The sequence below is a fragment of the Cetorhinus maximus genome, chromosome X (genome assembly GCF_964194155.1).
Source record: "Cetorhinus maximus chromosome X, sCetMax3.hap1.1, whole genome shotgun sequence".
Lineage (NCBI taxonomy): Eukaryota > Metazoa > Chordata > Chondrichthyes > Lamniformes > Cetorhinidae > Cetorhinus > Cetorhinus maximus.
The window spans coordinates 14,528,835-14,543,446 of record NC_135917.1 but is presented as its reverse complement, the minus strand read 5'-3'; the positions used below and the strand labels follow the sequence as shown (position 1 = coordinate 14,543,446).

The following is a 14,612-nucleotide window of genomic DNA, read 5'->3' as shown; positions in this document are numbered from 1 at the left end:
AAAAGACAGCATCTCTGACAGTGAAGAACTCCCTCAGTACTGCAATGAGAATGTTGGTCTGGGATTGTGTGTGCAAGTGTCTGGAGTGGGATTTGAATCCACGACCATCTGAGTCTAAACCAAGCTGTCATACAGCCTATGTTAACAGCATCAGCTTTGATATACTTTACACAGTGACAAGGATCAGAGAAAAGAGCACACAATTATGGAAATATCTTTTATTTAAAGCATATAAACATCTGAATTATGTACATATCTTTGATATAATATAGTGCACAAGGTCGATTATTGGTACAAAAGAATTGGTAGGAGACTGCCACATGCCAAAGGTAATTTCTCAAAAATATCCACAATCAAGAAGCAATTTACAATCACTCAAATTATATCAAAGATCAGGTGGGGAGAAACTGGAACCATGTTTTACTTTGAACTCAGTGTTTTCGCCCCTTTCAGGGAACCTCAGCTTAAGACACAGTAATGTTACAGAAATCTCTCAAAAATTGTACATAAAATGAAATGGTTTCCACTCAAAAGTCCCTTTCCCTCAGTACAATGCTTGCAGTATACAGCAAGCAAATCAGATGGTTCAGTATCAGCTCCTGTTCACATACTTATTGTGCAGTGGATCATCAAATCCAGCTCTGATTCAGACAGGATAAACATCTCTGTCCGTTAGCTGGAAGAGTCTAACATCAAATACATTTACAAAGTGTCAATCATGTTACTACTGAACAGGGATCCATAGCACAAGCAGGGCCTCTAACTGGACAAGGTCACCATCACCTCAAACAAGCAGGGCAGAGCGGGAAGCTGCAGAAAATACCAAAACGCTATTTGGCCAACAGAGGAAAAAGGAGAGTAGGACTGGACTATGAAGCCTTTAGCAGGGTTCAATCCACATCTGTAATGAAGTGGTTAAAAAGGGGAAGCAGCAGATTGTTTTTTAAATGCCTTAAATAGCCAGATGGGCTCCCTGATAGCTGCAGCATTACCTCAAACTGATCTGTCTCTGTTCTATACAAGTTATGTTATTTATGTCACAAGTGATGTTTCAGCCGTGTCAGGTTCCGAATATTGAAATCATTTTGGACCTTTGGGGTTGAAGGGTGTGGGGGAGGGGGGAGCCGTGTGGGAAAGAGAGAGAGAAAGTCCAGCTAACACTCAAAGATAGCTCTCACTCATAAACCACATAATCTCCACGTCTTACCACGAGCATTCTTCCCAAGTTTCACTCTATGTCGTGCAATGCTAAGAGTCTAGGGTAGATCTAAAAGACGCTTTAATACCACGCATGTTCTTACACGGTGCTTTTCACTCCTTGTAGACTATTTTATTCTCAAACTTAAAACTCTTATTAATGGGAATTAAAATGCGATATTACGAGAAAACATTTCTCTGGTGCTGAGTCGCTGATCTCATCCTGACAGCGACGGAACCATCAATCATCCTCAGCACCCTGGGCTAATGGGACGGAGTACTCAGTCAAGGTCTCTGCATCTGATCACTGCCAACTCGCCCCTGCTGGACAGGCTTGGGTCACTGGCTGGTTCCTGACCCGCCCCCTGTTGGACAGTGTTAGGGTCACTGGCGGCCTCTCCCCACTCTCCACCCGACTTCCTACCTACTTCACGATGGGATGATTTATTTTAAAATGACAGAGCGCACTGCACTGAAAGCCGTGGTATTGTGTTCATGCAGTGAGCTCCCAAGGTAAAAGTAGCAAACCTGAAAGGGCCTTTGTAAATTTCACACACAGCAGGAACTGTGGCATTCGTACAGTGTAAAAAGGGGCTTAAGAAACCTTTCCTACACATAGGAATTCTGCACATCTCAGCATTTGAGAGCTAAAAGAAAAATTTTAGTTGCAAAGGCTTCATGAAGTCTATTTGACACAGGGGAGAGGTGAGTGGGCTGAGTGTTTTTCTATAACATTCTGTACACAGGGGCTGACGCGAATGTGGAAGTAAAGTGTGTGAAGAGAATGTTTTACAGGCACAAAAAGCACCTGAACTCCGCTTAGTCTGAAGAGGAACAAACTTTTCATGAAATGCTGACGTTCTTTAGACACTGTCCTTTTTCATCCAATGAATCCCCAGTATAAGCAGGAGCATCTGTAGCTGAACTATGGTGTGTCATAGAAAGTCCTCCTCTGTATCACACCATCCGGATACTTCCAGAGTTCAATGACAAGGACTTCAGTTCCCCCCAGAGTGTTTTTAGTGTACATTAACTGTATCTACATGCTCCAATAGCAACACAAAGCTTCTGACCAAAGCGTCACATCTTTCCCAGTATCGTGCAGATGCACCGAAGAAATATTAGGGCTACAAACTGAGAAACAGCATACTATTGGTAGCATTACAACAATACAGACTGACTGGTACCAACGGTACAATAGAAGGAAAGAACAGGAACGCTCATTTGCAGTAGATCAATACCAACCGAAAAGGGCAGATATTGGTGTGGGGCTATTTCCTAACGGGATCACTCACCTTACTTTGTGTTGCTGGGTTGTAATGATTGCTACCACAGTGATGATAATAACAGGGTCAGTTGGGCAGCCCTGTTAGTAGTGTGGGTAAGGCACTCTACACAGAACCTGGTATGGGGAGTGGACAGTTCATATCTGCGTCTTCTCTGATGATCATGGATCTCAGGTCAAGAGCTAGTGAACTTGAATTCAGGACACTGAAGAGCTGTACTGACAGGCAGGAGCAGACTCCTTGAAAACATTCCTTTGAAAGCAGCTTGCCGACAGCAAACAAGGAGGAAACAAATTCAGATCTTCTTATGTTTTGCCGTCTAGTAATGATTGTTTAATAGCTCTGAATGTGCACATAAACACCAGCATCAGGGACTGGTCTTATCAAATGCCAAGGGTGTGCAATTGAGGTAATCAATTAATATTGGGATACAGTAACTGCAAAAGATTTGAAAGCTGCAATGGATTTTTAGTGTTTTAAAGCAGGATTTAACAGATAATGAAGGAAAACAATCAAAATAGACACTTGTCCTATGGAACTGTTTGTTAAATACACCAATGGAATCGCAGAGTTACAAAAAATGGCCAAATATAATGGTCAATATTGCGCACCCTTTGTGGTGTTAGGGGCTCCATCCCAGCCAGTAGATGGCAGTAGGAAGAAGAACATGCTGTGTTCAGGAAGAAGTGGATGAAGAGCTCAGCCGCTTAAAGGATGCAGGTCAACTTTCACCTTTTCGCCGTTGCTAAGCATTCCGATGGTGGGGTAGAACCCTCCAGATGGTACTGGTGCTTCCTTCCTGCCAATTATCTTTCCATTTCGAGTAAAAAATACCTGAAAGAGATTTTCAAATTAAAATGTGCACTGCAAAGTGAGGGGTACTGTACAGGGTGAACATAGCAACAACAGAAATGGGCAGTCTCAATTCGAGCTTCAACACTTTGACAATTGGTGCACTGCTCTTATTAGAAGGTACCTCCCTCAACCTGTGATTGAACACCTGTCTTATGGTGTTGCCTGTATACTGTAAAATTAAAGCAGTATAGCCTGTAATCAACACCAGCCCCGGGTAAGTTAGTGGGACAGTGTGTTGGCAAAGCAAAATGTGACAGGGGCTCAGGTTGAATTTGTCCAATCCATTAATGTCCTGATGTGCTCACAGCTGATGGAGGATTCAGTCAGTAACCTGATTCATCAATGCAAGATGCGTTAGCTGTAGTTGACATGACTCATGGATACCTCTCTCAAAACACGTTAGGTTTCCAAATTCACATCTTGGCTCCCACTGGGCTACAATTCAAAGGCAAATTGTAATCTTTCAGCTTTGTTCTCTTAAAGGATATTTATGTTGTGCCTGATTATCTCTCTCAGGAAATCCCAAAATGTTTCACGATGAAGTGTAGTCACTGTTTTACAGTGAGGGAATGCAGCTACCAATCTCCACACAGCAAGGTCCCACAGTCGACAATCGGATGAGTCCCACATGAATCTGTTGCAGTGATGTTGGTTGAAGGATAAATATTGACCAGGGCAGTGGTCAGTCAGTTTTGCCTCTTCTCAAAAAGATGGTACCTCTGACAGTGCAGCACTCCCTCAGTGCTGCACTGGAGAGTCAGCCTAAATTATCTGCTCAAGTCTCTAAAGTGGAACTTGAATCCACAACCCTTCTGACTAAGAGGTGAGAGTGCTGCCTACTGAGCCACAGCTAACACTTCACTCAGTTTCTAAGGTAACTCCATGCCTTTAACAACATTCCAAATCTAGACAAGATTTTCTCATTTCTGCACAGACGAGAACACAAGGTTGACTGTTGGGCAGCCCTTCCCTCACCTCCAGCTGACATTCTCTCTCTCACTTCACTGCAGTCTTGCTGTGTTGCTATCGAGACTTTCCACATTGCCTCCTACTCTATTCTTTCCTGGGACTTTCAAACTCTGGGACTTCTGCAATCTTTTATCCCCTAATTTGACATAATCTAATCATAACTTGCTCTTGACCTCAACTCTTTTACTCCTGCACTATGGTCCATTACACTTACAGTCCTTCCTAATCAAACTACGTTTCATTACTGATGCAGGTGAGTGTCAGTTACCTCTGCTCCTGGGATGACCTTTAATAGAAGCAGAAAATCTTTCTGTACATTGCTTGAGGTACTGAGTCTATCCTGTGACTCCACAGGGACTTTGACATTTCAAAAAGTAGATCATAACAGCAGAACTCAGTTCATGAACAGAGCCATCTGCCAGGTGATGTTTAATTGTAACTAGCTCATCTTGTGTGATACCCAAGTAACCTCGAAGGAGCAGAGATAAGTGCACTGATGCATATTGTCTGTTGGCACTGTTAGAACACAAAGGTGTCTGTCAGAGGGGACTACATGACTTCACCGAACTCTTGTTCAGCCAATGATGTACAATGGAAGGAGAGGTAGACTTTACAAACAGGTGCAAAATGCCAGTATGCTAAGTTCAAAAGCCACGGTTCTCCACTCACAAGTACCAGGACTGCTCATCAACTTGAATATGCCAGTAACATAACTTAGCTCCGACCTGTCCTTATTCCCAACTGATCTGCTCAGCCCAGCATTCTACAGAAGCAGGAGAAAGAACTGACTGTAGAACAGAGCAAACAGTGGACAAGAGAAGTGCTTTCGTACTGTTACTTTCTTTCCATCATACTCTTGTTCCATTTCCTCTCCTTCGTCCTCTTCCTCCTCATCATTAAAATACATGATGTTCCTCACACGCCTCTGTTTGGGCTTCACTTCTGCAGCATCAACACAGTCATCACTGTCAGCTGTAGAAAGATACGTATGTCAGTCAGGACAAAGTACTTAGAGGGAAAGGTATAGATAAACTTTCAAATTACAACAGGAATCATGAATAGGGCCCAACTGGGAACAGTTAGGCTGCAGGATGCTTCATCAAACTGGGGCTGGTTCATTAGTTAGCCCACAGGAATATGAAACCGGATCTATATATGACAGGCACTTATGATGTAGAATGTGGCTATCATGTAAATCCTGGTTCACTTCAACTTGTTTCCTTAAAGTTTTTGGGATTGAAGTATGATTATTTCATGACATTTTGGACTCAAAAGTTACAATTAAATAACTGCCTGGAGAATGTTCTCTTTACATCGATCAGTCTCTAGGAGTGTGCTTTATACTGTTTTCTAGTTACAATCCTAACTCTTGCTGTAAAGGGGTGACCACTGCTGGTCTGGACACGACTTATACATTTGACAGACCTGCAGAAAAGCAAATGCTCACTCATTCCAATCAATAGTTAGTAAAGATATGAAGATTATTCCAAATGGAAATTCTGCTTTTATGTTTGTAAGAAATGACATTTTGACAAAATCAGACAGTTTCTGTCATGTCTCAAAATCTTAACAACAGCAATGTAGAGTGCATTCTAACTCTCAGCAAGTCGGCTCTGAAATAGGAGCCTCAGAAATAATTATCCATAAGACACAAAGGTTTGGATATTTTTTCTGTGGTGGAGCTCCTCTGCATGCAGGGATTACTGGGGTTCTTCTATTCCCACACACAGAACCCATAGACCTTGCCAGATCAGGCTAAGTTGAATGTTGGCAGTGAGTTTCCAGCAGCATTAACATACCCACTCCCACACGGCGCCACAATCTCGGTAATTGACTGCACTAAGCATGGTAGCTCTTTAAATTGTAAAACCACACTAACTCATTAGTAACACTGGACAAAAGGAATACAACGGTACTGTGCATTCATAACAATATTCATTGCTGAAAAGAGAGACATGTTATCAAAGCTTCTGTTCTTGCACTCATCAGGACAAATGTAAGAATGCCAAATTTCAAATGATCCCAACAATTTATACTGCAGGAGAAAATAGTGCTGATTGGTTGGCAAGTTGACTCTGATTGGCTGAGGCATATCCATGGAGAAAGCAACAGGGAACTATGGGCTTCCCAAGCTCCTGGGTAATACAAAAAAAGTGCGAGGCTTGAACATATTCCTTCTGGTTGAAGAGAACGGGTCCCTGTGTATGAATGTATGTTGCTTCTAGCAAGTACAAATGAGCTTCGTTACGAGCTTGGCTGATTATCTTAAATTGGTTATTAGTGTAGCTATTAGCGCACTCAATATTTAAGCTAATGCGACAGAATCATTAGGAAGTTGTCTAAAGGACAGAAAGCTACTGGTTGAAGGATGCTTCGCAGAGTGGAGGGAAGTAACTAGTGATGCTCCCCACAGGGTCAGTGTTGCTTATCTCTATATATTGTTAAGGACAGGAGTCGGGGGGGCTTAATTTAAACAGCAGTAATTTCTCCTTTCACTGCCGTTCTGTAAACAGAAAGGTGTTTTTATTTGCTTCCCCTTTTATAAGTGGTGGCATATTTCCTAACCCCTCGGTTTTGGTGTGATCCAATTTCTATTAATAAACACACAGCAAACATGAGGTAGGATGAACTCAAAGGGTTAATTTATTTGCACACACTCAAACGTGGGAGGAGGGTCGCAACATAGCCGCCTGTGCATTCATATAGAAAAAGAGGGATAGAGAAAAGAAAGGTTTACAGGGCAAAGACCACAGCATTCAGAATTATCGTTTCACGTGGGTCCAGAGTCCAGAATCAAAGTTCAATGAAGTATTCCTTCACAGAGGTTGGCAGGCTGAAAACTGATACTGTGTAATTCACTTTTCCAGTAGAGTTGACTTCCATGATGAGATAGGCACATGGAGATACATCAGTCTTGTAGCCGATGGTACAGAAATTCCACTGGAAACAGTGTAGATGGGGCCAGGCATTCAGTCTGGGCAGAGATCCCTTTCTGTGAGGCTGCTTGTAGATGTTAAAATGCTAGACTGAGTTTGCAGTACAACAAGGCAATATAACTGGTTCCAGCAGCTAAAGGTTCACATTACATGACTCCCACCTCGCCATATTGTCTTTGACAAGGGATGTGTATCCCTTGTCTGGGTTCCTGAGATGGTTAAATGTTCCAACCATTAAGAATTGAAAGGAAGGTTGGGGGGTCCTTTGTCCTAGCAGACGAATAGACTCTTATTGGCCAACCTGAGTTAGGAAATGCAGATGGCCTTTGTATAATTCTCTTTGAATCTGGTCTGTGTAGCCCACACGGATGTCGTTAGTGTCTCTTCAGAGATAACAAGGTAAGAGTTTCCCTGATACTGCCAGAAAACTCCTTTTGTTCAAGGGTCACAGACAGGTATAGCTTCAGCCACTTTAAAAGTCCCTTGTCCAGTTTTAAAAGTTTTAGATATAGCCATGAGGACATCTATATTTATTTTATAAAAATATACACGATAGTTGTTAATAAATCCAATAGGGAATTCAGGAGAAACTTCTTTGCCCAGAGTGGTAGGAATGTGGAACTTGCTACCACAGGAAGCGAATAGCATAGTCACATTTAAAAGGAAGCTGGAGAAGCACAAGGGAGAAACGAATAAAGAAAAGACTTGCATTTATATGGTACTTTTCATGACTATAGAGTGTCTTCATGACTATAGAGAGGCTTTACAGCCAACTTTTTGAAGTGTAGTCACTGTTGTAAGAAACACAGTAGCCAATTCACACACAGCAAGCTCCCACAAACAGCAATGTGATAATGACCAGACAATCTGAATAGAAGTATATACCGATAGGATCAGATGAAGAGGGTTATTAGAAAGCTCGTGTAGAGTCCAAATGCTGGCATGGACCTGCTGGGTCAAATGGTCTGTTTCTGTGCTGTAAACGCTTTGTAATTAAAAAATTGTTACATTATATATGCAGTGAGTGGTAGTGGGCTGGAACTCTCTGCCCACGAGGGTGGTCAAAGCAGAGGTGATCAATGATTTCAAAAGGAAATTGGATGGGCACGTGAGAGAAATAAACTTGCAGGGGTATGGGGATCGAGTGGGGGAAATGGGGCAGGCTGACCTGCAAGCCCTACTTCCTATTGTCACTTTTTCACACTTTAGTCAATTTTTCCCTATTGTAAATTTCTAGGTCCATTTTCCATTCAATGTTCCTATGTTGTCTATCCCATCACAAACCATTAGTCAGCCTACAGTTAGAGTACTGGACCCAGTTTTGGTGCCTTACTTTAGGAAGGATGTTAAGGCCATGGGGAGGGTGAAGAAGGGAATCAATAAGATGGTTGGTTATGAGGATATGCCAAAGCCTCAAAATCAAGAATGGTTACAGTACAGAAGGAGGCCATTCGGCCCCAAGTCTGTGACAACTCTCCGAATGAGCAATGCACCAAGTGCCAATCCCCCACCTTCTCCCCATAACCCTGCACATTCTTCCTCTTCAGATAATCAATTCCCTCTTGAATGCCTCAGTTGAATCTGCCTCCACCACACTCTCAGGCAATGCATTCCAGATCCTAACCACTCGCTGCATGAAATAGTTTCTCTTCATGTCACCATTGCTTCTCTTGCCAATCACCTTAAATCTGTGCCCTCTGGTTCTTGGATCCTTCCACCAATGGGAACAGTTTCTCTCTATCTACTCTGTCCAGACACCTCATGTTTTTGAATACCTCTATTAAATCTCCTCTCAACTTGCTCTTCTCCAATCCATCTATGTACCATCCTCATCCCTGGAATCATGTTTGTGAATCTTTTCTGCACCCTCTCTAATGCCTTCACATTTTTTCTAAAGCGTGACACCAGAACTGGACGCGATACTCCAGTGGGGCCAAGCCAGTGTTTCATACAAGTTTAACATAATCTCCTTGCACTTGTACTCTTAAGGCCCTATTAATAAAGACTCTGGCCATCTTTTCACTGGAGCAGGGAATTGAGAGGAGATCTGACAGAGATGGCAAAATTAAAGAGTTTTGATAACGTAATGTGGAAAACCTATTTTGCTTGTAAATACTGACACAATTCTTGGAGCAAAAGGAGATTGAGGGGAGATTTGATGGAGGTGTACAAGATTATGACAGGTTTGGATAAGGCAGATAAAGAAAAGCTGTTCCCATTAGCTGATGGTCCAAGGACTTAGGGGACACAGATGTAAGGTTTTGGGCAAGAGATGCAAGAGGAGATGCAGTAATGTGGTTGACTCTTAAGATGCCCTCTAAAGAAGGGCAATTAGGGATGGGCAATAATGCTGGCTTAGCCAGTGATGCCCACATCCCATGAACGAATAAAAAATAAGGAATGTGAGGAAGAAATTTTTTTAATGCAGTGAATGGTAATGACCTGGAACTCGCTGCTCATGAGGGTGGTGGAAGCAGACACAATCAATGATTTCCATTTGCCTGGATGAGTGCAGCTCCCACAACACTCAAGAAGCTCGACACCATCCAGGACAAAGCAGCCCCACTTGATTGGCACCACATCCACAAACATTCACTCCCTCCACCACTGACGCACAGTAGCAGCAGTGTGTGTACCATTTACAAGATGCACTGCAGGAATTCACCAAGGCTCCTTCGACAGCACCTTCCAAACCCATGACCACTACCATCTAGAAGGACAAGGGCAGCAGACACATGGGAACACCAGCACCTGGAAGTTCCCCTCCAAGTCACTCACCATCCTGAATTCGAAATATATCGTCATTCCTTCACTGTCGCTGGGTCAAAATCCTGGAACTCCCTCCCTAACAGCACTGTGGGTGTACCTACACCACATGAACTGCAGCGGTTCAAGAAGATAGCTCACCATCACCTTCTCAAGGGGCAATTTGGGATGGGCAATAAATGCTGGCCTAGCCAGCGAAGCCCACATCCCATGAATGAATAAAAAAAATGCAAAAGGAAATTGGATGGGCTGTTAGAGGAAATTAACTTACAGGAGTATGGGGATCAAGTGGGGGAATGGGCCTGACTGGGTTGCTCTGTGGGGAGCCAGCATGGACTCGATGGACCGAATGGCCTCCTTCTGTACCATAAATGACTCTATGACTCACTGGAGACTCCCTTTAAATACTTCTTAAAAGAATTTATTTGTTCACAGAGGGGGCAGAGTGTGGGGAGCGAGGGTGGGGGGGAAGACAGTAAGAATATGAAATCTCATGATTAATGTGTTTTAGGAATATAGCTTTTGGTTTGGGGATCGATTTTTTTTGATTGTGAGAAATGAAAGCTCCCGGTGTGAGAAGCTAGTAAACAGACCGAGGGTGAACTCGTCCCAGATTTGCACAAAGTGTCGTAGCAGATGGGAAAAAGGGCAGCTTTTCGCACAATGTCAGTCCATTCTTGGCTTCTTTAACAATGCGTGCCCAGGAAACCTGCCGGATCGCTAGGGGAACAGCCTCTGATTCGTCTGCCCCGCCGTCACCTCAGGCCTTCAACAATCCGGGTGCCATATTTAAAGGGTGCCCCTGCACAGAGCTCTCTCTCTCTAAGGCATTGGAAGCTGCTGCAAAGCCGTGGCTGCCAAAGGGAGGAAACATGCTGCCCCCAAATTTAGCAACGCCTCCCTTGGGCGCCATGAAGTCCTCTACCCCCGCTCTGGGCAAAGACCAGCAAGCAAGGTCACCAATCCAGCATGGGTGGCAGTGATGGTCAGCGCCAACGCCCCGCAAAAGAGGACAGCAGCCCAGTGATCTCCTCCGTTCCGCCAAGTCAAGTCACTCTTCTCATCACTCTCAACTCACAAACCCATCACACATCCACAGGGATCTCACTCACTGCCAATTCAAGCAACATCACCATTCACTCTCTCACACACACCTTCATCTGCCCTGCAGATCATGTCCTCATCCCATCCATAGCACCACTCACTACACACACATACCAGGCATCCTTCTCATCTGGCCTGGCAGGCATCCTGCTTACACTCTCTCCATCTGTCTTCATGCTTGGGCACGGGTGTTAGTCACTTGTGCTTAAAGTTCACTATTGTGAATAAACTCCCAAGAATGTCTCCTTGTCTACGGCTCCTTGTTATGATGAGCAGTGTTTGTGATGGCCTCATCTCTGGCATCCTCAAGTTCAAGGACTTCATCCTCGTCATCCCCTTCGATGTCCTCCTCATTGGAGGATACATGTAGCTCCTCCATCTCCTCCTCAGCCAGGTCCTTCCCCCTTTGCAGCACCAGGTTGTGTAGCGCCCAAGCGACAATGATGCGCAAAACCCTCTGGGGACTGTATTGCAGTGCTCCACTGGACCTGTTGAGGCACCAGAACCTCATTTTCAAAATGCCTACATAGTTTGCTCCACCAAAGTCTGGGTCATGACATGAGCCTCGCAGTACCGTCGCTCTGCTGCAGTCTGAGGCCGCCGCACAGGTGTTACCAGCCACGGCCTCTGTGGGTATCCCTTGTCCCCAAGGAGCCAACCCTGCAGCCTCTGTGGACCCTGGAAGATGTCAGGGATCTGAGAGCTGCTCAGGATGTAGGAGTCATGAGTGCTCCCTGGGAATTGTGCGCAGACCTGTAGGATGTGTTTGTGGTGGTCGCAGACAGCTGAACACTGAGTGAGAGGAAACCTTTGCGGTTGACGTAGTTGACCGCTTGTTGCCACAGAGATCTGAGTGCCACGTGAGTGCTATTGATGGCACCCTGCACCTGTGGGAAACCAGAGATCTGGGCAAATCCCAGCGCTCTTTCATCCTGGCTTTCCTGATCCCGGGCGAAATGGACTAAGTCCTGTGCCTTTGTGAAGATGGCGCCCGTGACCTCCTGGATACACTTGTGCGTGGAGGCTTGCAAGATCCCGCACAGGTCACCTGTGGAGCCCAGGAAGGAGCCAATAGTGTAAAAATTGAGCGCTGCGGTCACTTTCATGGCCACTGGCAGTGGATGCCCTCCATGTTTCCATGGCGCCAAATCCTGCAGCAGGTGGCACATGTGACTGACCAGCTCCCGAGGCATGTGCAGTTTTTGGTGACTGGTTCTCAGTCACCTGCAGGAATGCCAGGCGCTGTCTATTGACTCTGGGTCTGTTGAGCCAAGGCTCATGCTGGATCTTCAGCTGCGTGCACAGCAGACCCTGCTGCCCCTTCATCTTGAGGGAGATGCTCCTCCCTTTGCTGAGCCAGGCACCTCTGCCACTCTCCTCTCCTTCTCTGGTCACTGTAAGCCATGAGGCATACCGCCAAATCACCAGGCTTGATCATGATATCCCCCACCTGCAAGATCAAAGAGAAAGACACGCGAGTTAGCACGTGTGTCCTGAGAACCTCTCTTACTTAAGTCTGAAGACCCCTTCACACATGCAGAAGAGTGCTGGCCACCACTTGGATGGACAGAGATTAGCGCACTCACTGGCTGTCCGAAACCCCACCCTCCTCCACCCCACTCCACCTGACCAATTGGCAACATCTTTGCCCACTGGACTGCATGCTGTGCTCTCAACTCAGACACAGGCATTCTCCTAACCCACACTGCAAGGCTGTGCTGTTAGCTTGAGCCATGGGGGATACTGGTCCACATCTTAATAAAGACAGTGCAAGGGGCTGTGAGCGCCTCCCCCAGTGACTGCGCCATGGTCGCCTTTCACAAGGGGATTGTACAACTTGCCCAGTTGGCCAATTGCTCTGCTGCCCCCTAAAACGCACATTCATTTGCAGACTGTGCCCGAGGGGTGAAAAGTTCTGGAGCATTTGGTGATGCTTCCATGATTTTGTGTTGCTTGAGTGGGCAGAAAAGCTTCAGAAGCCCGACTCCAAGTGTTACAATGCTGATGCAGCCGAACGGTCTGAGCTGCAGAAGAATGCTCACTTTTGACAAGTTTTTCCAAGTGCCTGGCCATTTCCCTCACTCCCTTCTCGCCCAACACCCGGCATGTGCTCGAGACTTTCCTTCAGTCTGCCTGTGCTGCCTTGCTCCCCAGCCCCGGTCTGACCCGCACTGAAGCCCTTGGCCTGGCACTGCACTGAAAGCCAGCTGGGAAAAGTGACTTGCCTGTGCCCCAATGAATGTGCGACGCCACTTCCTTGATGTCCTATGGGCGATACTCGTAAGCGATGTGAAAGGCTGTGTGCACTCATCTCTGAGTTCCCCTCGAAGTTCAGCTGGCCAGGTGCATGCCTCTTAAAGGCGTGAAGCACGCTGTTCTGAAGTCACGCTGATGTGGGCGGTAAATTTGACATTGGGGGGGTGGGAGTGAGCAGGGCTTATAATTAGATGCAAATGTATTAAAATGACATTCCTGGCATTGGGAAACGTGTCCTGCCATTGACGGTGGAGCGGACGATCTCAAACTGGCTTTACAACGGCATAAAACCCATTTTTGGCCTTCTCGCCCTATCATGCCTGACCTCCCCTGTCGCCATGATACCCGATGCCTATGGGGCCGGAAAATTCTGGCCCCAGGGTAATTGCAATTCAAAGGGTGGCCTACGTTTATTTAATAAGGTCAGAGTTGTAAGTGGAAAACATTAAACATTGGGCGACCCGTCTCTGAGTTTTGTGATGGAGACAGCGAGTCTACAGCTGCCTCAATAAGGGGTTTACAATATTCATGCAATTTTCCCAGATCAAAGAACGGTTGAAAGAAACTGGTAAACAAGGGAAGGTTTTAAAGTATCCATATACTTTTCAGATCAAAGGACAGGTTTAAAGTTGGAGATACTTAGTTTAAGTCTTTATCTAGGACATTCCACATGTGCCCTGCTGCTGTGGGGATAGATTGCAGGGAGGTTTTATTTTGGTTCTGGTTTTATCTGTGATTTCTCACGGAAAAGGCAGTTGAAGTCAGCCTGGAAGCAGCTTGGAGACAAGTAGAGAGAATCGGCCAGGAGCTGTAGGCCAGTAGCAGTGAGCTATCAGAAACCAAGGGTGTTTTCTGATTTGGAGTCACTAAGCAAGAATGCAATGAGGCCCATGTTTGAGCTAGGGAGTCCACAAACAGTGGGATGGTGCAGGAGAGTTCGAGGGTCATCTAGCCAGATGCTAGTGGAAGGATCCCAAGAAATCGCCAAGAATCTTGAAGAATAGCAGGAATACAGGAGAGAATCAAAGTGAATTCCTGAGAGCTGTGGCGCATCTTGTTTGGCCCAGGAGAAGTGAAGGAACCCTCAAGAACCTGTATAGAGGAACTCTTGGGTGGAAATAAAAGTAGAACAGGAGTGGTCTGTTGAGATTTTCCGGTTAAAGAATGCGTTTTTAAAAATTCATTTATGGGATGTGGGCATCGTTGGCTAGGCCAGCATTTATTGTCCATCCCTAATTGCCCT

At 45.3% G+C, this 14,612-nt stretch overlaps 1 protein-coding gene across 3 annotated transcripts in view; it reads right to left on the bottom strand.

The window, feature by feature from the left end:
- Positions 1-203: 203 nt before the first annotated feature.
- LOC144672651 (SPRY domain-containing protein 3-like) overlaps positions 204-14,612 on the bottom strand; it is a 275,765-nt gene continuing 261,356 nt past the window's right edge. For 2 of the 3 annotated variants that reach the window (XM_078534526.1, XM_078534527.1), the window contains exons 10-12: positions 5,140-5,279; positions 1,556-3,317; positions 204-1,511 (exon numbers count right to left, since the gene is read on the bottom strand). In XM_078534526.1, the coding sequence (XP_078390652.1) occupies positions 3,183-3,317; positions 5,140-5,279 (275 nt within the window). In that variant the 3' untranslated portion in view covers positions 204-1,511; positions 1,556-3,182. Of the gene's footprint in view, positions 1,512-1,555; positions 3,318-5,139; positions 5,280-14,612 lie in introns of those variants that run through there. The other variant, XM_078534528.1, reaches the window with a different exon arrangement.